The following is a 25816-nucleotide window of genomic DNA, read 5'->3' on the forward strand; positions in this document are numbered from 1 at the left end:
CCCTGGTTCCCCACAGGGACCACATGGCTTTGCAGTCACTCCTGGGACAGTGTGGTTCCACAAGACAGCACTGGGGGGGCAAAATGTGGCTCCGAAGCAGCCAGAAAAGCTGCAGCAAGTGATCCTTGAAAGTGATGACCAGGAATTAATTAATGCTGTCCTGGCCCACCCCAACTTAGGCCCTCTGGCTGGTTTGGGGGGATCCTTCCTGGGAGCAGAGGAATGTTGTGGCCCTGAGAGGAAGGTGAGGGACCGGGTGACAGCGTGTGTCTCCCTGGGGTTACCTGGGGAGTTGGGGGCTCTACCTTCCTCTTCTTCTTCTGATTCTGCTTATTTGTCCTCGGGTAGACTATCAGCATCTCCAGCCACCTGTGAGCAGAGAAAGCAGAAGGTGAGGGCTAGCGACGCTCATATTCCACCCTGGGATATAACAAATTCCTGCAGGCTGCAGACCCCAAAATTGTTCCTCATGAGGCATTTAACCCCTTACTCCAGCCTTCCAGGTTTTAACTTGGCCCTAAGCACAACCCCAAGCTGGAGCTGGGCACACAGAGGAGCTCAAGTTCTCCAGCCTGGTTAGGGTCAACATGGTAAACAGTACCCAGAAATCACCCCTACCAGCTCCTGGGGGAAAAATGAGGCAGGATAGGAGGGGAGGAGGGATGACCCCTGGGTGCTTTGGCTCAAATCCCACTCACTGGAACAGAGAGGCCATGGCCAAGGCTGACATGAGACAGGGATTCAAGGATCCTGAAAGACATCTGAGAGGGACAGAGCCTCTGGCAGGACCTTCCTCCTTCAGCAATGCCAGCACCCGCACACTGCATACAAAGCGCTTTTGTCCAAGAAAGAGCAGCATGAACTTGGCATGGACAAGTTCCTCCCCTGCACAAGGCGCTTGTTTGGGGGACCCTCCTGTGCCCTCCCACTGCAGCCTGACGACCCGCCCCTGCATCTCTGTGAACTCCACAGGGGTCTGTGGACCGCTGGGAAAACATTCCTGCTTCAGCTCTCCCTTCTTCCCTCTCCCGTTCCCCCCACTTCGCACGCTGCTGCTGTAAAGTGATTTGAGATGACCACATCAAGTGTGTTTTGGTTAAGCAATAAATGCCAGAAGCATGCAACAAACGTAAAACAAATTCTCCCCCAGCCAGGGAAGTCTTCCTGTCATGCTGCAACTGCAAATGAAACCCGCCTGGCTCGGACCCAGAGCGGGACTGTTTTGGGATGATTAATGCCTCCAGTCAGGAGCAATCGCACTGCTTCAAAATCCAGCACTGGGCCAATGAACAATAAATCAGCCCCACCTTGCTCTGCAATGCCTCTCCCTCCCGTGTGGTAGGCAGGACCAGCAGCAAAAGGCTGAGCTGCCAACCTGAGTGTGGGGAGAGGGAGAAGGGCACCGGGTTGGCAGCGTTTTGGGGCACAGCCATTGCTCCTGCCTTGGCTGGAGGAGAGGAGCTGGCTCCCCTGTGCCATGATTCCCCATGTCTCTGCACCCTGGAGGACAGGTCTGCTGGCCCGAGGGGGTGCACGGAGGGGGAATCACCCACGCTCATGTGTCTCAGCAGAGCAGGGAAGTTTCAACTCATGAAAACACATATCTGATCAAAATCCCAAGCTCTTGGTACAGAATTGTATATTTCAACCAGTATTTACCAAAACGGGGAGAGTCACAACCGAATAAATGCTTGGAAATAATCTCCAACAGGGCTCAGGCAAGCATGAGACACCATGCCTCGGGAGGAGTGGGAAAGAGTGAGGGCCTCCTCCCTTCAACTGTCTGCTCTAGTTTCAAGAGTCAACAAATTCTGGGAGGGAGGCACCGAGCTCCAGAGGCCCCACGTGGGGAACACTCCCAGGTGAGCAGCAGCACCGTCACAGTCTGTCACTGCGTGCTAGTGGCTCAGCTCTCCCACAGCTCTGCACCCACACCAGCGCCAGCTTCAACATAAGTGATGGACAAGGATGTTTCTAGGTCACCATCTAGCACCCAGAGTTGGGAAATCTACAGCCATTTGCTTATTTTACTGGCCTAACGTTCAGAGTTGCTGAGCAACTGTGTCCCAGCAGCAGGTGCTCCTACGAGTGATGATGTTTGAATCATCCTCAGAGGTCAGATGCTCTGCTGGGATCAGCAGGGTGGGCTGCATCTGCCCCCTCTGCCAGCCTTGCGACAGGGAGCTGGTCTGAATGGGAACAGGGTAAACACAGAATGGGCAGCCCCAGGAGGCCTCATGTGCCCAGGGATGGACGAGGACCAGAGGGTGTATGGGAGCTTGGGGCTGGACATGCCAACTCTGGGACTATGGGACATGCTGCCAGCATGGGGCAGGACCGGCGCCAGTGAGGTGAGTGCCTGATCAGATCCTCTTCTAAAAGCACCATGGGGTCATCCCAGCACCCATCAGCTCCAATCCCATCCTGGTGTTCACCCTGTTGCCAAGCTTCCTCCCCTGGCCAGTAAATAGCTGCTTTCTGCTGGGGCTGAAGCTGCCAGAGCCAGCTCAGGAGCACCTCCACATCCGATACACCCTCTGAGCATCCCACTCAGCTCATTCCCTGGCCACTGGGAATGTTGTTCTGAAGCAGGGAACAGGATATTGCCCAATGGCAGACAACAAAACTGACCTGAAAACAGTGGCCTTCATAAGTAATGAGTGACTCAGGAGCACCTTGGCTCTGGAACCTGGCCAAGGCTCCCAGGACAGGCTGAGCTTCCTTGAGCACCTGAAAGGTGTCTGGCACGTTGGGAAGCCTCAGGCTCTAGCTTGGCACAGCTGAACACACACACTAAGCACAGAGGAAGGACTTAAACCATCCACCACTGCACAGGTCTCCTCTGAGGCCAGTGTTCACACTCACACCACAAATCTGGTGGTTTGGAAGGTGCTCAGGCCCTCACTCTACTGCAGAGCACCAGGCAGGAGAACAGGGAAGAAGAAAGAAACCCCATCTTTGCCAAAACAGCAGAGAAACTGGACCTGACCATGAGACAGTAGCTACACCCACCCCCCCACGACTGTCCCCGCAGCAGGCTGTGACTGTCCCCCAGAGATCAGCCTGGGTACACACTGCCACAGCACCGGCTTTGGGCAAGGTCCTACCCACTCTCCTCTTCCTCCTGGCTAAGGGAAGAGCCCCACAGCAGCTCAGCCCAGGGGCTGCACTCACCCACTGATGATCTCCTTGTTCTCAGCCCGGATGAAATGCTCCTTCTCCGGTGTCAGGATGCACAAGGAGAATTTCTGCCCTGTCCGGCTCTCCCCGTCCACCACATCTGTGCACTGGTTCATGTTGATGGTACCCTGTGGGAGGGTCGTTGGCTGTGGGGGGAAGGAGAAATGAGTAATGTTTCAGGAAAGAAGAGCAGATGAGGGCAGAGTTGAGTCCTAAAACCTCTCTGTGTGGACACCAGGATCCTACACACCAAGATGCTGTGCCCACAAGTACCCAGATCACCTGTGCACTGTGCCAGCACACAGCAAAGCCCCACGCTGCACATCTGGGGACACAGCCCAGCAGACACAACTCCTGCCAGCCCAGTTCAGCGCAGCCCAGACCACTGCTGCCAGCAAGAAGCTTCTCAAGCACCAAACACCCAGGGAAGGATGGCTAGCCCACCACAGTACTGGAACACCAAGGCAAGGCACTGAGGGGATAGCTTTGGGTTGGCAGCTGCAAAAGATGTGGGGTAGTGCGGTGGCACTGGGGGACAGGGGGTTGCAAAGCAGCAAGGCCCCACTGCCCCAGCACAGGATAGCTCAGACACTACAGACAGACACACATGCCAGGTTTTTCCCATGAACGCTACAAAATGTGGAGTTTGCCAGGGAGGGACCCCAGCATGGGAGGGACCTTGTTTGTCTGACAGGCTTTGCAAACAGTGTCACCTCCCAGCCCCCTTGCTCCAAGCAGACAGTCAAGTGGGACAGGCAGTGGTCCCTCTGGCCCAAGGGGACCCAGAGGGACCCAGAGGGGGTGTCACCACTGACGAGAGCTGACAAGTCCATCTGGAGTGGCACCAGCTCATCCGATTACAGCGCAGCCACCCGGTGTACGGTGCCTGCAGCCCACCCTCCCTGAGCTGCAACACCATGTCCCCCCCTCCCCACAAACTGCCTGCACCCCACCAGCCCGAGTGACACTGGGGTCCCCCGACACCCTGGCACAACCTGCACTCGGGGCATAAATGACCAGGTGGAGGGATCTCTCCGAGCTGCCAACAGCACCAAAGGAGCACTCGGAGCAGCCCATGGCCTCCTCATTGCCCTGCCAAAGCCTCCTTGTGCCCTCCAGATGGCCAGGCTAACAGGGAGACGGATTTTTTGGCAGATGCTCTTAAGGTTTTTACCATGGAAACCAGCTCCCCTGCCAGTAAAACCCCTCCAAAGGCAGCCTGTGCCATGCAAAGAAGGGGCGATTGCAGAGAGCTCTGTGGCATCAGCCTACATCCAGGAAATTCAGATCAGCTCCCCCAGGGCCCCTGGTTTACAGATCTGCAGGCTGTGGGAAATAGCCCCCTTCCCCAGGAAAAGGGCTTTCCCTGCTGCTGTGTCCCTGGGTGGGAGCATCCTGTGACAGCCCAAGAGTGCCATACAGCCATCATGGGTACTGCAGCATGAGTGCCTAGCATGGCACAAATGGGACTGGTTGTACATCAGGGACACCAAAACCTTCACAGAAACCAGCATCAGCATCCACAGAGCCCACGGGATGGAGGGAGGGAAAGCAAAGCCAAGCCCAGACCCCTGGCACAGCCCGTGCTGCTGCCCACCCTGCACTGCCATGGGTAGTCAGATCCTGAGAGGATTTTTTTGTCTTAGACAACAAAAATAAACCCCTGCTTTCCGGGAGCTATAAAAACCCAATGGAAAAACCTTCCCCTGCTCCAAGCGGAGTCTTAGAAACTTTTTTGCCTCACTGGCCTTCAGCATGGCCAAGGCCTCCAGGACTGTAAGGTCCATGTCAGACCTCCTTCCCCACCCAGAGCATTTTTGCACCAGGGAATCAAACCAGGACACAGCAAAAAGGAGCTCCAGGAAGGAGCCCCAGTCCTTCACAGGGACCCTCAACCACTCAGTCTCTCTTGCCACTGGCACCCCTGGACTCCCCAGAGGGATTTGTCAGGGGGCTGGCAGAGAAGATAAAAGGGTACAGCTCCCTGCAAAACCCACCTGCTCTTCTCCCTCTCTAACCCCACGGCAGCATTCAGGGCTGCTTCCCCGACCGCTCACACCCAGCCCCGACCCGAGGGTGCCCAAAGAGGAGGAGCCAGTTTGGGGCCACCAAAGTGCTGGACTGGGCCTCTGAAGTGGTTCTGCCACGAACCCCTCCTTCTGAGGGTGAAGCAAAAGCAAAATGCAAATGGTGGCAGGTGGAAAGGTGTGCGCACACTCGCACACTCCACGGAGGAGACGGATGGTGCTCTGGAAGCACTGAACCCCGGGAGCACCTCAAAACCAGCCAGGGATCCCCAGCACAGGAGCTGCCCATGGCACATGGCTGCTCTCCCAAAGAACCAGGAGAACAGGGACAGTCCTCGTGTGCCAATGCTCTGGGAGCAACAGTGGTGTGGGAGCAGAAGAGAGGTTCCAGAGCAGGGAACAAGGACATAAAGACCCCTTCCCTGCCTTCCAGCACCTAATTCCTGCACTGGGGAGTTTCTCAGGGCTAAAGATCCCTGAGGAAGGACAAGCAGAGCTCGTCTCCAGGCTGGTCCCAGGCCAGGTGAGGACTGTGTGGCTCCAGAAACTGGAAGAGAATAAAGAAATGCAAAAGCAGGGGGGTGTCATATGGCACCAAAACAATGACAAGGCTGACACTTCAACCAGCCCTCTGAAGAGCAAATACTTTGATACAAAGTCTAAAGCAGCGTCACACCGCAGGGCCACAGAGAGGCTTCAGCTACTGGTTTCTGCCAGTCCCTGCCTTGGGGACAACCCTGTCCTCAGATGCTGGCCCTGCCTTTGCCAGTTCCCCTGCTGCTGTCACTGGGATGGCGCACACAGCTACTCCGTGGCTGGATGTGCTGCCTAGGTGTGTTTTTTTAACCAGGGGAAGGAGTGGAAGGACAGCAGGGTGGCCCAGCAGAGGACACCATCACAGGCATCATCACAAACCACAGCTCTCCACATGCCAGTACCAGCTGAGGAACCCGAGCCAAGAAACAATCGCGTTGCTGTTTTCCTCTGGGATGACAGATCTGTATTTACACACACACGTGCTCCCTCCATAGCACACAAAGCCTATAGTACACTCTCCTCCTCCTCCTCTCCTTTCCTGGGTGCCCAGGACACAAGTCACACCATGCTTTCCACATCCACAACCCCAGCAGCCTCCGGAAGAGATGCAGAGACCTTCAGATGGATGCTCTTAGTTAGGATGCAGAGCCCAGCAACTGCAGCAGTGCTTCCTTGGGCAGTGGAAAGGAGGGAAAAAAACAATTAGGAGCTCTTACAAGCCTGAAGGAAGAAGCCCCAAGTGAGGCATCACTGGTGAGACCCAGGCTCTGTGGCAAGAGGATATACAGTGCTGGATGCTCTGTGGACAATGAACTCTCAGGCACGGGGGCTGATGCTTTAAGTCAACAGAGCTTATCTGCAAGAGTCCCTCATTTCCATATAGTTTTGCAGGTTGAGGTAGAAATACAGGATTATTTAGATTCAAATTTTTCCAAATTTTAGAATCACAGAATGGTTCAGGTTGAAAGGGATATCAAAGATAATCTAGTTCAAATCCTCCTCCATGGACACCTCGCACTAGACCAGGTTGCTCAAAGTCCCATTCAAGCTCTCCTTGAACACTTTACATTTTCTCCAAGTACTTTCCTGATCATTTCTAACACACGAGCATCCCAGGAACTCAATCCAAAGTATAACAGAGCCTCACTCAGCAACTGTCCATGAAATGTTTTTCAACCAGGTAACCCCGGGATCAAGCTCTGCCACGGCCTCGGTGGGACGCAGCCCATGCCCACGCTGTCCTCCAGGGCTATTACACAACGTGGGTTGATGAAATCTGGAACACAACCTTTAAAGAAAGGCAACGGGGCAGGGGGAGGAGGAAACCAAACAAAAGGGACATTTTACTTTCTGCCAAGAATCAGGAGGGGAAGGAAAAAAAAAACAAAAAACAACCCAAAAAAGAAAACACAACCACTTGTCTATCTCGCATGGCAGGCTGGTTGCCTTGGCACCTGGGCCCAGCCATCCCAGGGGGAGATGGTGGCTCTGCCATCCCGCTCCGCCGCGACGCTGCACAGGAAGGGCAGAGGCTCTGGCTCTGCCCTGGCTCCCAGCGCTGCAGCAGCAGCAGCCAGCCTGCAGCGCCTGGGGAAGAGACATCCACGCTGCCTCCATAAATGCTTCTTGAAAAATGTTAATTCTCCAAGCTGAAATATTCATGAGGGTGGCTGCCAAGAGCGCTGCTCATTTGCAGCGCTCTCGAGTCCTCTGCAAAAGCAGCTAAAAGCTTCACCCGTCCCCAGTGCCTGGGCTCAGCTGATCCCAGGGCTCACAGCTGGATGCAAGTGGGATCTTGGCTGGGCTGTGGTGCGGGAGGGAGCAAGACTCAGCTGCCCCATGGCCTTGGGTGCAGCAGAGCAACGCAGAGACAACTGCGCCATGGGTAAGGGCAGCAGTGCAGCTTGGACAGGCAGCTGCCAGCACCAGCATGGCACAGGGAGCCCACACCAGCACCACCTCCACCATTCCCACCCAGAGGACACCAGCAAGAAGGCATGAGCTCCTTGAGAAGAAGCCACAGGCAGCTCCCTTTACAGCCATGCAAGGCTATGCATGGCCTCTCTAATTCCCAGCTAAGGATGCCCTGTGCAGGCACCAGGGCTGGCTCTGCTGAAGAGCTCGGTGCTCAGCCTGCCAGTGCTGTTGGGGTGGCCATGGTGTGCCCTGAGCTGCCCAGGCACCAGGAGAGCGGGGCTGGCACAGCAGCAGGGCTTTAATGAGGGTTTCAGGCTTCCTGCCACTAGGCACGAGGCTATCGATGCGGCCATAACGCGACCGGAGCTCTGCGGCGAGCAGATTTCATTACACTTATAGATCGTCTAACAGGCTGAGCAGCCTGGATTTATTAAATTAGACAAAGACTCTTGAAAACGACCTCTGCCAGCTCTGGAAAAGGATGGACTGGAGCAGTCACCCATCAAAGAGGAGCAGAAGGTTGTGCTCCTCCATCCCACACCTCCCTGCAAGCAGGAGTGCTCGCCCATCCCGGCTGTCCTCACGGCAGCTCTCTGCTCTCCATCCATGCAGGAGGCAGGTATCTTTTATCAGCTGAGCACACCCTTCCCACCTGCAGCCTTCCCCTATCAGCAGCTACTGCTCAGCAAAGCCACCGAGAAACCTCCAGGTTGCTCAGACCATGGACTAGGCAATAGAAAAGTAGTTTTTACCATGGGCAATCAAGCAACACACGTCCTCCTGTACCTCTGTGTGCTCATATTGTGCCCCTATGCAAGAAACAGGGGAAGATGCCCCCAATCTCACCACTGCCTGGACTTTGCAGCCAGCCAGAAGCCATCACAGATGGAGGCACAAGTGGAGCTCTGCAGATGTGGCCTTGGTAAGTGCTGGTGTGGTTCTGCACTGGCAACAAACCTGATGCCACCTGAAGCCACCCTGTGCCAGCACGAGGAGGGGACAGGACACCTGCCCCAGTGTGCAGCTGGGATGCAGAAAAACCCTCCGGGCTGGATAAATGCCAGAACATTTCCTTCCAGCCCCATCACACGTTTCCCCACCGTTGGCCCCTGCTTGTTCATCACAGTCACCAACAGCCAGCTCCTGAAACTTTGCCAGAGGAGCTCCCCACAGACCCAACTCACTCACCCCAAGGAACCAGCTTGGGGAGGTGGGCTTGGAGGATGGGTTAGCAAGCCCCATGCATGCCTGTCCCTGCACACCTGCCAAGCTCTCCCAAACCTCTACCAAGAGATGAAACAACATCAGCTCCACTTTTACCAGGGGGAAGGAAATTTCTTCCCCAGGGAGCAGTCTGGGGAGGGGGCAAAACACAGGGGCTGGGTAGGAGAGTTCAGCCAGGGGCCACCTTTAAGCAGAGCTGGTGTTTACATCCACAGACAGCGAGTCTAAACACTGCGTGAGGCTGCAAGCTGGCTGCGAGCACCCTCAGGCTCCTCTCCCACCCACTGCCACCTCAGCGAGCACGAGCAGCACCCATCCCAGGGGTGCCCAGGCAGCAAGTTTGGGGCCACACATCCCATCCGCAGCCCTGTCCCCATGGGCACCCATCTGGGGAGCACACACTGAGCAGAGCGAGCGGGGCCGGGGCCGTGCGGGAGGCTGGAGCTGGCTCCTCTTGGCCTTATATGGCGATTTTCGTGCCGCTTTCGCAGCTCCCAGCTGCTCCCCACCCCAAAGCGGGGTCGGGTGCTGGCAGCCAGCTCCTCGCCTGCCTCCTTCCTGTTAACCTCCTTCCTGCTGAACAGCCTCCGAGGGGTCCAGGCATGATGGGGATGGTCGTATCCTGTCCTGACACAACCACCTGGACTGGGCAGGGAGGGTCAGCAAACCTGGTGGTGGTCACCAAGTGGGTACAACCTCCCTCAGCGTTGGGGTCTGACCCTCTGGGTCCTCAGCAGCATCCCAAAATCCAGGGAGCCCATCAGGGGAGCCTGCACCCACACAGATGCACACTCCACATCCAATGCTGCTGGAGGGGAAGAGGGACAGAAGACACGGAGAACATCAGCAGCATGATGAGAGGAAGAGCAAGGCCCTACCAGAATGGGGCTCAAGAAGCTGCTCCAAGCTGTCATCCCAGTTCTTTGGTGAACAAAGTAAAAGCATGGCATGGCACAAATAGCCTGAAGCAGTCACAGAACCCATATCCCATTTCTGTGGGAACTAAAGCAAATGTCCAGCACTGCACATGCAGTTACCAACCCCACCATGCTGAACGCACCATCTCGTAGCCCCGCTAACCCAACAGTTATTTTTCCCTCCTGTTCTCTGGGATTTAAATACATGTAAAACGCAAAACGTCTTCCTCCTCTCCTCAGAGAGGGGTAGGAGGAATACATAACAGATCCGACCCTCCCTGCCACCCAACCAAAGGGGAAACAAGTATCTGCAGTGTTCAAGGGAGTTGTCATGGCAATCAGCCAATGGCAAAAGCCTGGTGAGACCAAGCACTGGGACAGTACATGTGGTGAGGGACCACCTCACTTGGTGCAGGGACCACCACAGCAGGCAAGTTGCCTGGAGAGGAAACCCAGTCGTTTGGGGGTGGGAAGGGAAGGCGGGCTTCATTTGCATCTTAATATTTGAATTTTAAATTGCACTGTTTCAAATTGGCCCTGTCAACTTCATCCTCCACCCCCTCAGTGTAGGTGACAAGTCCCAGGTGGTCCCTGCAGCACGTGCTGCCAGGCACACGTGTGTGCTCACCACCACCTCCAGGCATGCCAGCTTGCATGAACCTTCCCAGGAGCAAAGGGCTTCACCAGAACATCAGAAACCATGTCCCCACAGCAGGACTCATAAGGTCACCTGCACACAGATGGTCACAGACACAGTGATGCCAATTTAGGAGACAGCTCAGGAGGTGGAAAGCTTGGATTGAGGCAGGATGATCTCCACCCATGTCGGCCAGCCATTCCAAGCCCTCTTCAACCTGAGCTGGACCTGGATTTCTGCTTCATGGGGGTGAGGGAAACAGCCCGAGCACTTGCCCACACATCAGCCATGCTGGAGAGCTGAGGCCCAACTGGGGCAGGCTCAGCCCAATGGCCCCGCCTGGCTCTGCTAACCAGGTGAACCAGACCATTCACTTTTGAGCCTATAGTTGGGTAGAAAAACTGTGGAGGGGGCAATTCCTTTGCTCAGGATCCTTACAGCAGCTACAAAATGGTGCAAAAGGCACTTTCATGACAAGAACTTCACACCTTGGGAAAAACCTTAGGAAATTACCCCAGGACAAAGCTCCCTCAGTTTTAGAGCTAGTTCTCTTGAAAAGTAGGAAAATAACTGCAGTTGATGTTTGCTCCAGCACAAAGTGCTGCTGGAATGACAGCAAGGTCTTCTGTTCAGCACTGCTGCAACCTAGGGGCAATTCCCACCACACGAGGTGCCACCACCCTTTAAGCATGGAGATACTGTGGAGTGCACAGAAACTGGGCTCTAGCTGAGACATACGAGGCCACTCCACTGCATACGGCACCCAAAACTGGACCATGTGGAGAGACTTGGGAAGATCTAGACTGGAAATCTGGGAGGACAGAAGGAGCTGTGGAGGGAGCTGCTGCTTCTCTCTTCTCTGAACCATCACGGATGGGAATGGCCAAGGTAAAGTCCAACCAAGGAAAGCAGCAAATTAAATCAGTCAAAGCCCTGTACTTCCCTAAGTGAATCCATTTCCCTCCAGCCTAGAGGGAAAGGAGGGATGGGTCCTCTGGTCTCCAGCCATCCCACAACCTCTCCTGCAAACACATCCAAGCAGAGGAATCAGAGCAAACACAAAGCAACAGACCAAGCCTTCAGCACCACCACAGCCACATGAAGCCACCTCTGACAGCCTTGCTCTTGTTGTCTGGGTAATTTAAGGCCCTGCAATACGCCAGCTTGGGGAGCATAGTGAACTGCAGACAGAGCAGGGTGAAAAATGGCAAGTGCTTCCCCACAATAAAAGAGTAAATAAAATGGGAAGACATTTCCTGGAGTCTCAGTAGAAGAAAAAGAAAAGAAAAAGCTTTCTGTTCCACAGGAACTAGAGATTTTCATTATTTCACTAAAACACAAAAATCCAAGAAGGAAAGTACCATGTTGCTATGGACAAAGTCAGCAGAAGCCTCTCAGCAAAGTTCTGCTGAACACTCTCACAAACCATAGGGTTAGACCTACTCAAGCCAACGCTATCTGACCAGCTGACCCAATGCTGTACCACAGGGCCATGGCTGTTGTTGGTCCTCAGTTTGGCTTCTTTTGGGCTGAGCTGACCTGAAAATTCACTCTGCAGATTTTGTTCTACAGTGGGCAAAGGCAATTTACTTGTGGTCAACACTCTTCCCACCCCATCAGACATACACAAGTCACCCCATGCCTGCCTGCTCCCCCTCCTGGGGGATAATAGTGGGCTCTGGTCTGGCTGCAGCAAAGCAGACCCTGGTGATGTCCCACACTGTGTACCTCCTGCAGGAGCCATGCACTGCAGTGCTGCTGCTCTGGTGGGCTTTCCCCAAGCCCCCACCCTCACCCCCCAGGACTGTCAACACAGCATCTTGCACCAGCGCTCAACAACTGCAAACGAGGTGAGGACAATCCAGGGGACCAGCAGCATCAGATCTGCCAGAGGATCAGGCAACTCCCACGGGCACAGATGCTTCAGTGGAAGTTCTTGAATCCGGCCAAATTAGCCTGGAAATCTCATTACTCCCCAGCGCTGCTCTTATGAGCTTAGCAGAGCTTCCTGCTGGGCTGGGAATACCATGCAGCCAGGCTCCCAGGGCCCTCGGGGGTCTGCAACTGGAGGTAGGAGGGCCAGCCCCAGCAGAAGAGGTTGGGTTGGCCAACCAAGCAGCAGCCACATCCTACAGCCCATGCCTCACTCCTACAGAAAACCCCCTACCTGCTCTGCATCACTCCCAGCAGCTTCCAGGCAAGCTGGAAGGACTCTGCAGACCTTCCCAAAAGCCAAGGCAGTGGCCACAGAGCATATTCCAACCTTGGAGCATTGGCCATCCCACTGAATGGCACAAAACGGGAGGCTTCTTGGCTAAGAAAGGCAGCTCCAAGGAGAAAAGCTCCCAACAGGCACACACAGCTGTCACAGGGGAAGGAGACCACCCAGCAACAACGTGAGCTGGGCTTCACTGCTGTGCACAAGGTGTGGTGGAGGCTCCAGTGCAGATGGCAAAGAGCCATCCTGGCCAGGCTTAAAGGCAAGTGGCACCCAGGGGGAAAAGTGTTTTGAGCACCCATCATGGCCAGGGACAAAGGCTGGAAATGACACACCAGGCTGCTAGAGCTGACCCCATGTTTTGAAGGAGCAACATTTTCTTCCTAAACCTGCTGCTCCCATCTGGCTCCTGCAGCTGCAAAGGAGTTCAGGGAGAGAAGCAAGTTCACAGCCATGAGCTGCTCCCAGAAGCACCCCTTGCATCCTCTCCTTCAGGAGCAGCTGCTTGGTCCCAGCAGAGAGGAACAATCTGGGGCTGGTGCACCCAAGGGGGATGAGCCTGAGATTTCTCCTTCCCCTCTGCCTGGGATAATGAACTTCACCCCTCCCCAGCATCAGCCTGTGCATGGCATTATCTGCTCATGCAAGCAAAACGTCCCCTTCCTCCACACATCTGCTCTGTCCATAATCCTCACTGCCCCTCCCCTAATGGGAAAGCAGCCAGAAAAGTGAACTAAAGCCCTAATTATATCCCAGTAGCTTCCCAGCACCCTGGTGATCTGCTGTGACTTTATTGGTGTGGTTACACCAGGGCTGATGAAACGAGGAGGAAAGGGTCAAGGCTGGGGATGCTCCACAAACCCACACTTTCTTCCCAGACCCAACATCACTAGGGTTGGAAACCCCATGCAAGCTCAGGGTGCTGCCACAACATGTCTAAAATACAACCTGAGCACCCATCCCCATTGCCTCCTCTCCCCAGGAACCCATGGCAAAGGAAATGCTGCAACCATCACCCTGTGGGGATGGGGAGGAGAGTGGTGACAACCACGGGCCACAGCAGGACAGCAGCCCATGGGCTCGCTGTGGGTCCCCAGGACACTCACTGTTTGGCCATAAAATCATGCAGAGCCACAGCAACACCACCTGGAGCCACAGCACCCATGGCATGGGGTGTGCAAGAGCAGGGAATGCCAGGACTGCATCCCTTACAACCCCACAGCAAGGGCTGCAATGGCAGCGGAGACAGGGCACAGCCCTGGGGTGCATGGTAGGAAAAAAGGAGGGGGAAAAAACTTCCCTGCTAAGTGGGAGCTCTTCCCAGCCCCCAAAGCAGCCCAAGAACCACATTCAGCACCTCTGCCTTCCCTTCAAAGCAGAAGAGGAGGCAGAGGAGCTGTGCCCTGCCGTGGCAGGGTGCAAGCTGTGCTCACACACAGACCAGCTCCCAGGTCCTGTGGGAAGGAGGTGAAGGGTAACGCTGAGTTGTTATGCACGTGGTGCACCTACAGTAATTTTATCTGGCAAGCAGGGCTGCCTGCCTGTGTTCTCTTCTTGCCTACTTGCAGCCAGGCTCCAGTGCCTGCAGAGAAGAGTCTCTTCTGCAGCTTTGAAGGGACAGGGCAAAATAAAAAGGTCTTACAAAAGCATGTGTTACCAAAAGCACATTCACACGCTGCCACCTGGCCCGGCATGAGGGGCAAGCAGTAATTTGCTGGCATTTTTTTTCTACCTTATGTATCTTGCAGCCCATGATAACTTAACGAGCAAGACCAACCATAAAACCTGCCTGAGAATTCTCACTTTTCACCAGAAATGCCTCAAAACAGCACAGACAAAAGATGGAAGACTTCTGCAAAACCCCTGCATTCAGTAACTCTGAGAAAAGCCGTTTACAAAACCTCGCTGAAGACCTCGGCTGTCTCCACGCAAGTTTTAACCTGACAATGTCCCTTTTACAGGCTCCAAACCTGATGAATAATGCATGGCCGGGATAAACCAGGAATATAATATTCACTAATGCTTACCCTAACAGAGAAACAAGGACTGCAAATAAGTAATTCATTAACCCCAAACCGTGTTGCTGCTTGAACAGAGTGCACACCTCGGCTTTCAGCCCCAAAACCACCAGGAGAAGGTTTGCTTTTGAGCCGTGGCGAGAGTCTGCTGAGGGCTGGCTGAGACCCCCCGCTCTCATCACACCTCCAGCACTTCTTCTGGACTCTCTAAGATGCTGAGGGAGGAAACACCTCCCACCCACCCCCCGAAAACAAGGCTGGGAGCTGCCACCCTCCTTCCTCCTCCCGCTCAGGGGCTGTAGCTGCCCCTTCTCCGCTGGGAGGAGCGGCGGTGGGAAGCCCACAACCCCGAGCTCGCCCGCGGCTCCAGTTGCTTTCTCAGGCATTCCAAAATTTGGCCTGAGCCTCTTCTTGCAGCACACCCCACCCCCTCCACACACACCCCCCCCTTCCGCGGCTGGACGCCTGCCTAATTGCGTATTTATTTATTTCTGCATTTTCCCAGCTCCCCGCACACACTGGCGCGGGGAAGCCGAGCCTGGCTCCCAAGGCAGACACCAAAAATATGGAGGGGGAGAGAGGGGGGTGTGCAGCTCTCCCCATTCCCCGGAGGCCAGGAGGAAACCGGGAAGCGCAGGGCTGGCCGGGAAAGGGGTGGGAGCGGGGGGCAGGAAGGGGGGATGCCGGCGGCACCGTCCACCCCCTTTGCTTTGTGCGCACGCTTGGGGAAATTAAAAATAGCTGTGTCCAAAGAGTGGCTGCGAGAGCCACAAAGAGCGTGCTGAGCAGAGGCAGCTGCAAGCTATTTGCTGCCCCTGGTAATCAGCATCTCGGCTTGCAGAGCAACCCCCTCCCCGCCCCCGGCCCCTTCCTCCCTGCCAGAAGCCACCGCTGCCTTTCTCTAACCCACACGTGTCATGTCAACGATCAATGAAAACAGGATCTAGGCCGGGGAAACAGTGGGACGCGCTTTGATTTTCAGAGCGGCTTTTTGCCTTGTTTGATTCAAGTCCTTGCCCTCCTCTCCCAGGCCGTCACTGAGGGTTTGGCAGCAGCAAATCCCACCTGGCAAGGCCAGGATAACCCAAGCCACACGGCAGAGATGGGATCCGGGGTGGGACCAGGGATGTGCCAGCCACTGGGATGCCGCTTCTTCTAGGGATTCCTTTACCCAGCAGGAAAAGGGGTGCTCTTGCCCAACATCACCCAACCCACAGACCACTGGTGGTCCTCGCCAATCCCAACTGGTGGCCTGTGACAGGGCTAGAAAGAATTAAAACCAACCCTGTCCCCAGCCCCAAAACAGAGCATCTGGCAGGTACAGGACTGTGCTGCTGGCAGCTTGTTTCACACCCTCTCCCCAGCAACAGCAGGGCAAAAAAACTCTGTTTTGGTTGGTTCCTTGGGTGGGTTGGTTGTCCACGTCTCTGTGGATGGGCACAGCCACCCAGGGAGCAGGAGATGCTTGGGAGCCCCGTGCTGCTCTGGCTTGCAGAGAGCTGGGATCAGGCACCCACCGCTGCAGCCCCTTCCTCAGCAGAGCTCCCACTGCCCTCACCTCAACCACTCCACCAGAAAGGGGGGGGGAAAAAAAAGGAATAAAAGGAAAAAAACAGAGCAACCACCTATAACAAACACCAGTGCTGCCATCTGCCACTTGTGGCACCAGGGGCCATTGCTGGAGTGTTGTGTTCTGTTAGACATTTGTGGCACGGTGGGACACAGAGGAAAGGCCAGTCTGAGGTCACTGCACGAGATGGAGGGTGGGAACATAAACCAAAGGGCTGGTGTGAGGGCAACTGTGCACTCAGCAATCAGCTGTGTCACTTCACTGCCAGCCCTGACACCCTCACTGCTGAACACTGGGGGAGGCAGGTTTGATTTCTGCATTATTGTTTTATAGCAGATCACGATTTTTCTTTCTCTGAAAGCCTGGAGGCCACACGGCCCGAGCCCAGGTTTCCAGAAGAAACTCCAGCTGCCACAAGTGCCTGTATCACTCCCCCTTCCATAAATGAGAAAAGCAATTTAAAACCCAGCTCATTTCCTCTCACTGCTCTTGCACACGTCTTCTACACAAACTCTCTGCCAGGTCTCAAGAGATGGAGGAGCAGGGAAAAAGCAGAAAGGACAGAGCCACTTGAACCTGTTCTTGTTGCTCAGCCTAAGAGCAATTCCAGCTTTGCAGCTCGCCCTGCAGAAGACAATAGGGGCTGTGTTGTTTGCAGGAAGGAAGCACCTGGACCAGGTCATCAAAGCTGCTCCTTCATTAGAAGTTCACTGGCTGTATGGAGCTCTGCTTGCTCTGCCTTCTGTTAACTCCCAAACCTCCCACCATGGACTTCACACCAGAGCATCTCCTGAGTGGGTCCTGGAGGCACTGAACACCCTTCTTGAGGGATTTGGATGTGGACATCAGCATCCTTCATCCACACTCAAGAAAACATGAAAAAAACAGCCAGCTTGAACCACCTAAGCTGACAGCAAACCCAGGCACTTTTGGGGTTCCAAGCCATGGTGTTGGACCCATCCCTGTTCTCTCAGCCCCCATGAAGCACCCTTCCACAGCTCAGCACTCTTACTTTCTCAAACACCATGCTAAACCAAATTAAAGGAGGTAAAATAAAAGAGGGTAGGGCAGGGAACCATTCACAGAGGTGCCCACAGATGTCTTGATAGCAGGACCCACCTCCTGCAGCAAGTGGGGCCAGACATTTTGAGCAGATAGAAAAGCAAGACATGAATCCCCCTGAAGCCACCACTATGGGATCCCTACACCCAACCCTAGTACACAAAATGACACTGGATCAAGCAAGACAATATTAGAAAGACCACAAATGGAGACCTGCATTATCCTCCCAACCCCTTCAAGGCTGCTTGGTCCTGGCTTCAGTGATATCTTGGGGAAAGAGTTCCCAGGGCTTCCTGTAGGCTAAAGGATCTCTTTTTTCCCTAAAAGCAGTATTGAAAATTAAACACAACAAATCCATCAAAGATCTCAGAGCTCTGTCAGGAGCCACCAGCACTTGTGCTGTCTGTACATCTCCTGTAGAGCAATGACAAGGATGTGCTTTGTCCCCTCTCCGTTGCACCCTGGCTTTAGGTGACACACCACATCTGGACCATCACAGGATGCAGCAGTGCAAGGGGTCACCTTCCCCCCCCACTGGGGTCAAACCAAAAAGCAGAGGAGCCAGGAAAAAGTTCTCCCACTGCAAGACCAAATCAGACCCACATCCTGGAAAAAAATCTGGAGTGGGGGGAGAAGGGGAGGTCCTTGCCACCATCCAAGCCTTGCACAGCAGCTCCCCTCCAGCCTTTCTGTTTCAGCTCACTTTAAATTTGAAACACACTTTTGATTGAAGCCAAGAGCTTTTTATTTTAAACAGAAACCGAAAGTCTTGAAGATCTGGCAAACAGAGGCACTGGCAAAACTGTGTCCGTGGGGGGAAATGCTGGGGATGAGGGGAATGGGGATTTGCAAAGCCTGGTGCTCCTGTGCAGGAGGAGGCAGAGAGAGCTTGGAAACACTTAAATAGTGAAATGTGTGGAAAAAGTAAGGACAGAGGGGCCAGGATGTTTAAGGTTTGTTTTTAATCCCTGCCAATGAATTTCCATTCTGTGCCAAGACTGAAGTAAACTGCTTTGATGTGAAAAGGAGGAGAAAAACACACACAGATTCTTGGCTTCTTAAAACAATATAGATGACAAAGGAGGGAACTACAATGACAATTAACATGGCACAGCTCCACTGATGGTGACGTCTTAAAATGTCCCTTTCTTCCAAATAAAGAGGATTTTGGTGGGGGGGGTCGGTTAGGAAACAATAATTGCACATGTCTACATATCGCAGCACCACTGGGCATCGCTCCCTCTGTCCCCTCCAGCAGCCACAGACCCTCACACCATTCTCCTTTTTTTACCCATTTATCAATTCCTTAGGTTTCCGTGGCTGGGAGCGGGGCCTGGGGCCATGCAGGACTCCAGATGTGACCTGGCAGCCCCCTGCGTGGTGCCAGACCTCCCACCTCTGAGCTGGCCTCTCTTCTCTTATTTATACACCCAGTCCAGGGGTCCTGGTGCTCCCCTAACCACTGCCAGATGCTGGGCTGGCCTCACTCTTCATCCTGCTCAGTCCCATCAGCTCCCAGCTCCCTCCTGACCTTCCTCCCAGTAAACACAGGCTGGAGCAGTGTCCCACAAGCAGGGATGTCTGCTCCATTGTACTGAAGTTGATGCTATTAGGATCCACCTGAATTCCTGACTTGGGAGCAGAAATACTGTGCTGTGAGCCCAGGAAGGGTCTGTAAAACCACCATGGAGGATGTAAACTCCTTTATGCATGAGCAAACTCTGGCACAGAGGCAGCTGACTGCTGGTTTAAGCATCCTCTTAGACACCCCCCAAACAGCACTCTTCATGTCCCACCCCCAATTTTAGAAAGTAACTTGACTTCAGCAAACAAGGTGTTGGGTAGAGGCAGGGCTCACACAGCCCATCCTCATGCTGGAAGACCCCAGACATGGACAGAGACCAGTTTGTTGGGAAAAGGACACACTGTGACCAAGGATGCTCTTCCAGATCCTCAACGGAGGAGCCAGAAAAGCCCATCCAGAAGATGCTGGTGTTGTGAATTGCAAATGCCAAGGTGAGAGCAAGTCTGAGATGCTCCCCAAGGAACCTGAATTTTGTCCTACTTTCAAACCAGTACATCCACAGAGGGGAAAAAAAAAAAAAAAAAAAAAAAAAAAAAATCACAAATAATGTCTCAGGCAGCCACTAAAAGGAGACCTGGTGTGATGAATACCTCCAGGGAGGATGCAGCTGTTGCTGGGGGCAAAGCAGTGGCACAAATGCCAACCCATTATAAATCCAGCCCAAGGGAAGTTGCAGAGGGGTAAACCGAGGCACAGAGATTAGGCCTGACCCATGGATATGTGAGGAGTCATTAAGAAGCTGGGCTGGAGATCCAGACCCTCTCCTCCTGCCACCAGGCTGGATCCCTCCCCTCCTGCACACCCACTGCCTCTCCACTACATTCCCACGCAGCAGGGCTCTATTTATAGAGACCTTGGCCGCTAATTATAGATCCCAGCAATCAAAACAAAAGGAGGCAAACACTCTGCACTTGCCATTCTCTGGCTCTATCCCTCACCCCAGCACCAGCCTTGTGGCAGCTCCCATCCCTCAACCGAAACCTGCCGAACCGCCCCGGCACGGCGGTGCCGGGCTGCTCCCCCACTGCAGCAGTGGTGGTAGTTTCACTGGGGACCACGGGGTGTGTTACCTGGAGGACTCACACTCTTGCACAGTGTGAGGCAACACCAGAGGGTGCAGCCACCAGCACCAGCTTGGGCATTCACCCCTGGTCAAAGTGTGCTGGGATGCAGCTGCTGGGCAGGCAGCAGCCAGGGGAGGTTTTGCTCACCGTCCTGGCACGGGTCCCTCCTCATCCCCTCGAGTGACTGAGCACAATCCCTTCCAGCCCTGGCAGGGCTGTTTCCCCACAGGCTGAGGACTTTATCCTCTCTAGTTTCAAATATCCTGAAGTACCAAAGGTCTAAGCTCTTTAGAGTGACTTTTCCACCTCCAGAAAAAGTCTCTGGACACACTTGCCTTGGCTTAGGATTTTTTGGCAGGCTTTAGTCTCGCACTCCATGCAACGGGGAATCACGGAACATACCTCTTGGGAAAACCAAGGAATTGGGAAGGACTGGGAAGCACACAGGGGTAAATATCTTTGGACACTTGTAAAGCAGTGGGTCATCCCCAAGCCTGTCCCTGGTTCCCTGTCACCCTCTTTGCTGCCTTCTCTCAACTCACCCTAGGAGCAATTTCACCATACTCCAGCCACTGTGGAGAAGTGTCAGCCCCTGTGCACTGTCCCGCCCAGCATGGAGGTTTATCAACTGCAGAAGCCAGCCAGCACCAAGGGGTAATCACAGCAGTTCAGCATGGAAGGCAACCTGGGCCATCACTCAGCCTCCAGACCCACCTGCAGTCGGTAGGGAGGAATTTCTGCACGTCTGAGCAGGCTCAGCTTAGCCAGGGCTTGGCAGAGCCAGGAATGGCCGCTGGCTCCTTCCTCACTGAAGGGAAAGGATGAGCTCTGCCCAGCATTCCCAGAGGCCAGGCAGGCTCTGGGTGATGACACAAGGCTGGGGCTGCTGTCAGGGATGACACCCAGAGGGAAAGGGGGAGATTCCAGGGAAGTGAGTCTGGCAGCTGAGCCAGGGTTCAAGGGGAAGAAGGTCCATAGCCCACGTCCTCTGCATCACAGCCATCCTGCTCAATTGGTTTGGGTTTTCAGTGTGAAAATGCAGCAGAGAAAGGATGGACGCACGGAAAGAAGGCAGCCAAGCAGGAGCACAGGCTTGGGATCTGCTTGGGAACATCCATGGAAAGGTCTCAGGAGGGGGATGGATGTCAGCAGATGCGACTGGTCCCACCTCCTGCTGAGGGCCTTCTGTGCCCTAAGTGCTCCAATCCAACACCAAGCATGACCCATCCCATGGCAAAAGGCTTTCTTGTCCCATGGCTTCTGTGTATCACAGCACCAGTGTCTTTGTGGATCCCCCCGAGGTCTCTAGAGCTCATGGCTGGGCTTTGAGCCACCTCTTCACACCCCACTAGGAGCAAGAGGCAGGGTCTCTCTGGCCAGGCATGGGAACATCTCTGCTGCCATCACCAGCCCAGGTCTCCCCTCCCAAGCCCACCCCTCCCTCCTCTCCTACTTTTAATAAGCACAGAAATTGCCAAGCCCACAAAACTAATGTCTAACAGGTTCAAGGCAGAGCAATTCAATCCCTACTTGCAACTGCCTGGGAGGTCCCAATCTGTCCTTCCTCAGCTTCCTGTTCCCATTCCCAAATGGGCTGAGCAGCAAAAAAAAAAAATCCTTTCCTCCTACTCAGGGGCTTTTCCTCCTGTCCCTGGTGGGTATGGCAGGGGATGCTCCAGTGCCACAGACTGGAAAGGGCTGGGAGAGGCTGCATCCAACTACAGCCAGGAGACACCTTTAGCAGCACAGGTGCAAACAGCAGCATGGATCCCACACAGTTAAGTGCTCCACAGAAAGGCATTTTTATACTATGTGTCAGACTCTGATGAGGAGAAGGGAGCTGCAATCATCTCCTCCATCTATAACCATGGCGAGGCCAGTCCAAGCCCTCCTGCTCTCCTCCAGCGGGAACTATGGTACCACGAAGAGCCACAGGAGCACCAAGTCCTGGTGCCCTGTCCCAGCACTGCACATGTGCACACTCCTTTTTTTTGTTTTTTGTTTGTTTGTTTGTTTGTTTTTTCCCCACTCAACTTCTCAAGAGGAAAAAGCCCAAGAGATGCCTGGAGAACTATGGGATGCTCCTCCTGCCCTCTGCATGCTCTCCAGCAACTGTCCCCCATGGCGCCATGAGGTCCAGAGGACAGGGCATGGGGCTGGGGAACTGCCCATCTGCTCCTGACTAGACACAGCAATTTCTGAGGTTGGCCAACCTCCCCAGGATGCAAAACAGCAAAAAAATAAAATTATTTAGAATGGAGCTTCCAAACATCCTTCCACCTCTACTCAGAGGAGGGCATCTCCCTGCCACCAGCCAGCTGCATGCTGCTCTCCTGTCACCATAGGACACAAAACACCAGCCCAGTGAGAAACCAGGTTGCTGAGACACTAAAAATGCATTGAAAGCCTCCACCACTCCTCAGATGTTTAAATTATTTAGGGCACTTGGATCAAGCCCAAGAAAAAATACAAACAAACAAGGCATGAAACTTGAGCGTGGCTCGCTGTGCTGCTGTGCCCCCCCAGGTGACATCGGTGCAGGACCAGGGCATGGACCCTCACAGGGAGCCTCTCCACCACAGACATAAATCCCCACATCTCCTGCGCTCCAGCCCCTCACACCCCACATCCCAGCATTGTGAGCCTCCCATCCAGGTGGATCCCAACACCTTGGGTGCTCAACCCCAGGCACCTTCCCAGGGCCTTGCTGCAGCCAGGAGGATAAACCCAGCAGCCCTGGTTGGTCATGGCCCCACTTCACAGCTCACAGCAGACGACAAGGTCTCTCTTTTGTCTCCCCTCTCTCTTTACCAAGGGGAGCAGTGCCAGCAGCATGCCACAGCTCCAGGGAGCGGTGGGAAGGCATTCCAGCTGACCTGCTTTCCATGGCATTGCTAAGGCAGGGCCTCCTTCCCAGGCACTGCCGGGGTGGTTCACCACCACCAAACCCCAGCTGGCACCGAGGAACAAAGCAGAACGAAGCAGGGCGGACTCTGAGGACATCCCTGGAACTCCCCACCAGCATGGGATCTGTTGGCAACCAACCAGCCCTACACCAGGCAGGACCCACACGTCTCCAAACCACCCACCATACTCCTCAGAGTGCCTGCCAAGCTCCCACGCAAGCCCAGCCCAGCAGTAAGTCAAACTCAGAGGGTGAAACTCTTCACCAGCTTGGCAGAGACTGCCCCACACCACGTACCAGGAGCACCCTCCGAGGACAGCAGAGGTGGCCCTGGCTCTGTGGCACGGGCAGCCCCCTCCCCACAGCCCCAGCAGGGCCACACACCTGGCCCAGCAGCACTCACCATCTCGTCCAGGGCGTAGCGCAGCAGCCCGTGCTCGTACAGGATGAAGAACCGACGCTGCCATTTCTGCAAGAGAAGAGACAGTGAGGTGGGTCACAGCAGTGCCCACCAGCCCCCGGGCCTCAACAGGGGCACCAGGGCTGCACCCCACAAAGCTGGGGCAGAGAAAAGGCACCAAAACCCTTTGGTGGCAGGTAACTCAGGACAACAGGGCATGTGCTCAGGTCTTGCTGAGCACCTGACCACAGCTGCCAAAAAAGTAGGGGGGACCCCCCAGCACTGTGGGGACTGTTTCTAAAGGGTGATGAATGTTGCAGAAGTATTTCTGCTCAGCCCCTCACACCCCAAACCCAACCATCTGGGGTGCCATGAGCTTTGCAAAGGAAGGCTCTGTCAGAGGTCTGCTTTGCTCTACTACCTGGCTTTGTGGGCACCCAAAAAGAGGCTGGTTTTGGGGTTGCTTCCCCATCCCGCTCCTCTCTGTGTCCAGACAGACCCAAGCTAATCTGGTTTAACCATAGAGGGGACAAAAATAATCAGAGACAAAATATTCCAGCTCCTAGGCCAGAGCCAGGACTTTCCTCTTCCCCCTCTTCTGTAGGCCACCCACAAGCCCCATAACTGCTCTCCAAGAGACCCAAGACCTGCAGGACATTAGAGAGAACCCCCCAACCAACTGTTCTCAGCCCTCAGCTTTACCCTGAGTGGTCTGTCACAGCACCCAGCGCTGCAGGGTGACAGGGTGTCACTACAGACACCCCCCAGCAGTGCCTCAGCTCGATTCAGATGGTGGCTGCACCTCCGAGGGTGGCACTGCCCAGGAGGTCCTGCCTCCCCTGGCACCACTGCTTCTGCAGCTGCACAGCAAACCAGATTGGAGAACTGATCTGGCTGGAAAACTGCCTTTTTTGTGTGCATGTGTGTGCCAGCCTGTTTTCAGCCAAGAGCAAAAACTGGTTGAGCAGGCTGAAATAAAAAAGGTCCTAGATTCATAGCCCCAGTGCAGCAATTCTTATCTTGCTTTTCTCAGCCCTTTGGGCAAAGTCCAAGGTGTTCAGGGACCAGCAAAACTACCGAGATCCCGTGGACCTCCACATGCCCCAGCTTAGGAGGCAGCCACTGCTCCAGGGGGCCCCAAGTCCCACGTCCCCACAACCTTGGGCCAGCAAGCCTGAGACTAGCTGTGACTTCAAATAATGACCCATATACCCAAGGCTGAACTCAGAACCCAATTCTTGTTCACTCGGGAGAGAAACTTTTTTTATTACTAGCAGCTGAGAGCATTTTGGCTGCGTGACAGAGGGTTCACGGGCCATTGCCATCCCTCCCACGCACAGACAGCCCTGTCCTGGCGGCCTCAGAAGCAAGTTCCCTGGAAAAGCAGCTTGAGGACAGGCTGGGAGTCCTCGTCATAAGCCAGCAGTGAAAGGACATCAGCCTGGCCATGTACTTCTGGGCCTCACACCCCCCAGGGCAGGGGAGTGGGGGATGCTCCGACCTCACACGATGCTGCTGTTTCTGCAAGGCACGAGCAGACCCCTTTGGGCAAAAGCTGAGTGTGCCCTGCTCTGTCTGCAGGTCTTTTCTGCCAACACACTCAGCTTCAGAGCTGTGCAGGCTTCCAGCAAACACAAACCAATTTTCAGCCCCTTCCTTGCTGCAGGACCTGCCTAACACACGGGTGTCCGCATTAGGGGATGGGATGCAGCCCCTCTCCAGGGCTCTGGGCATGCCCATGGTGAGCCATGCAAAATGAAAATGTTGTTTCCATACATAACTAAAGAGAAATCCAGGACCTTGCTGATGGTCCCAGCATAGCTTACAGCCACACAGCCCCACACGCTGCCAGCCTGAGAGCCTTCATGTCAGTGTGGTACATGTCAGGCCAACCATACTTCAACCAGAGCAGCATCAAGACATCAAAAAACAACAGGAGCAAGCAGTAAAACTGCACAGACTGAGCCTGATCAGCACCTGCAGTGCCCCAGCCTGCTGTCCAGCATGAGAGACCTCTGCATCCTGGAGAAGGAATTCAAGCCCTGCTGCAGGAAACATCTCCCAGCTTCCTGGTTTGCACAAAGGCATAGGTGCATGGAGGTGCCTGAGGCACTCCTGGGGCTGCAGCTGCCTCTGGGGGCAGGGATGTGCCCTTGTCACTCCTCCTGCCACCCCCAACCACTGCACGGGAAGAGAGTTTCTTGGCTTCACTTACCCGGGAGCGATGGACCGGGTTGTCAAAGTCCGTCCCTTCTGGGGCCAGCAGCAACCAGCCACCATAAATGGGCTTGGCCTGCAAAAAAACAGCAGAGAAACACATCAGGTGCAGAGGCAAACAGCTCAGCATGGACCAGGGCCACGGAGGATCGATGGTCAGGGACCTCGGGAAAACTGCATCAGCCCCTGGCAACTGCACGAGTTCAGGCTCCTGCACACAGGCACCTCAGCCCTGCCAGCGGGGGGAACACGCTGCTTGGTGGCAGCCCCTGGTGTTCCACACTCTGCCTGCAAACGGGGCCGAGACGAGGAGGCAAAGCCCCAGCCACACACACCAA

General features: G+C 54.7%; 1 protein-coding gene across 9 annotated transcripts in view; it reads right to left on the reverse strand.

Moving 5' to 3' along the window:
- Positions 1-25816, reverse strand: part of MPRIP (myosin phosphatase Rho interacting protein) — a 78780-nt gene that overhangs the window by 41766 nt on the left and 11198 nt on the right. For all 9 annotated transcript variants that reach the window (XM_051632708.1, XM_051632707.1, XM_051632705.1 and 6 more), the window contains exons 2-5: positions 25477-25554; positions 23265-23330; positions 3175-3326; positions 285-369 (exon numbers count right to left, since the gene is read on the reverse strand). In XM_051632708.1, coding sequence (XP_051488668.1) covers positions 285-369; positions 3175-3326; positions 23265-23330; positions 25477-25554 — 381 coding nt within the window. The remainder of the gene's footprint in view (positions 1-284; positions 370-3174; positions 3327-23264; positions 23331-25476; positions 25555-25816) is intronic.

Source organism: Apus apus, chromosome 14, assembly GCF_020740795.1.
Source record: "Apus apus isolate bApuApu2 chromosome 14, bApuApu2.pri.cur, whole genome shotgun sequence".
NCBI lineage: Eukaryota > Metazoa > Chordata > Aves > Apodiformes > Apodidae > Apus > Apus apus.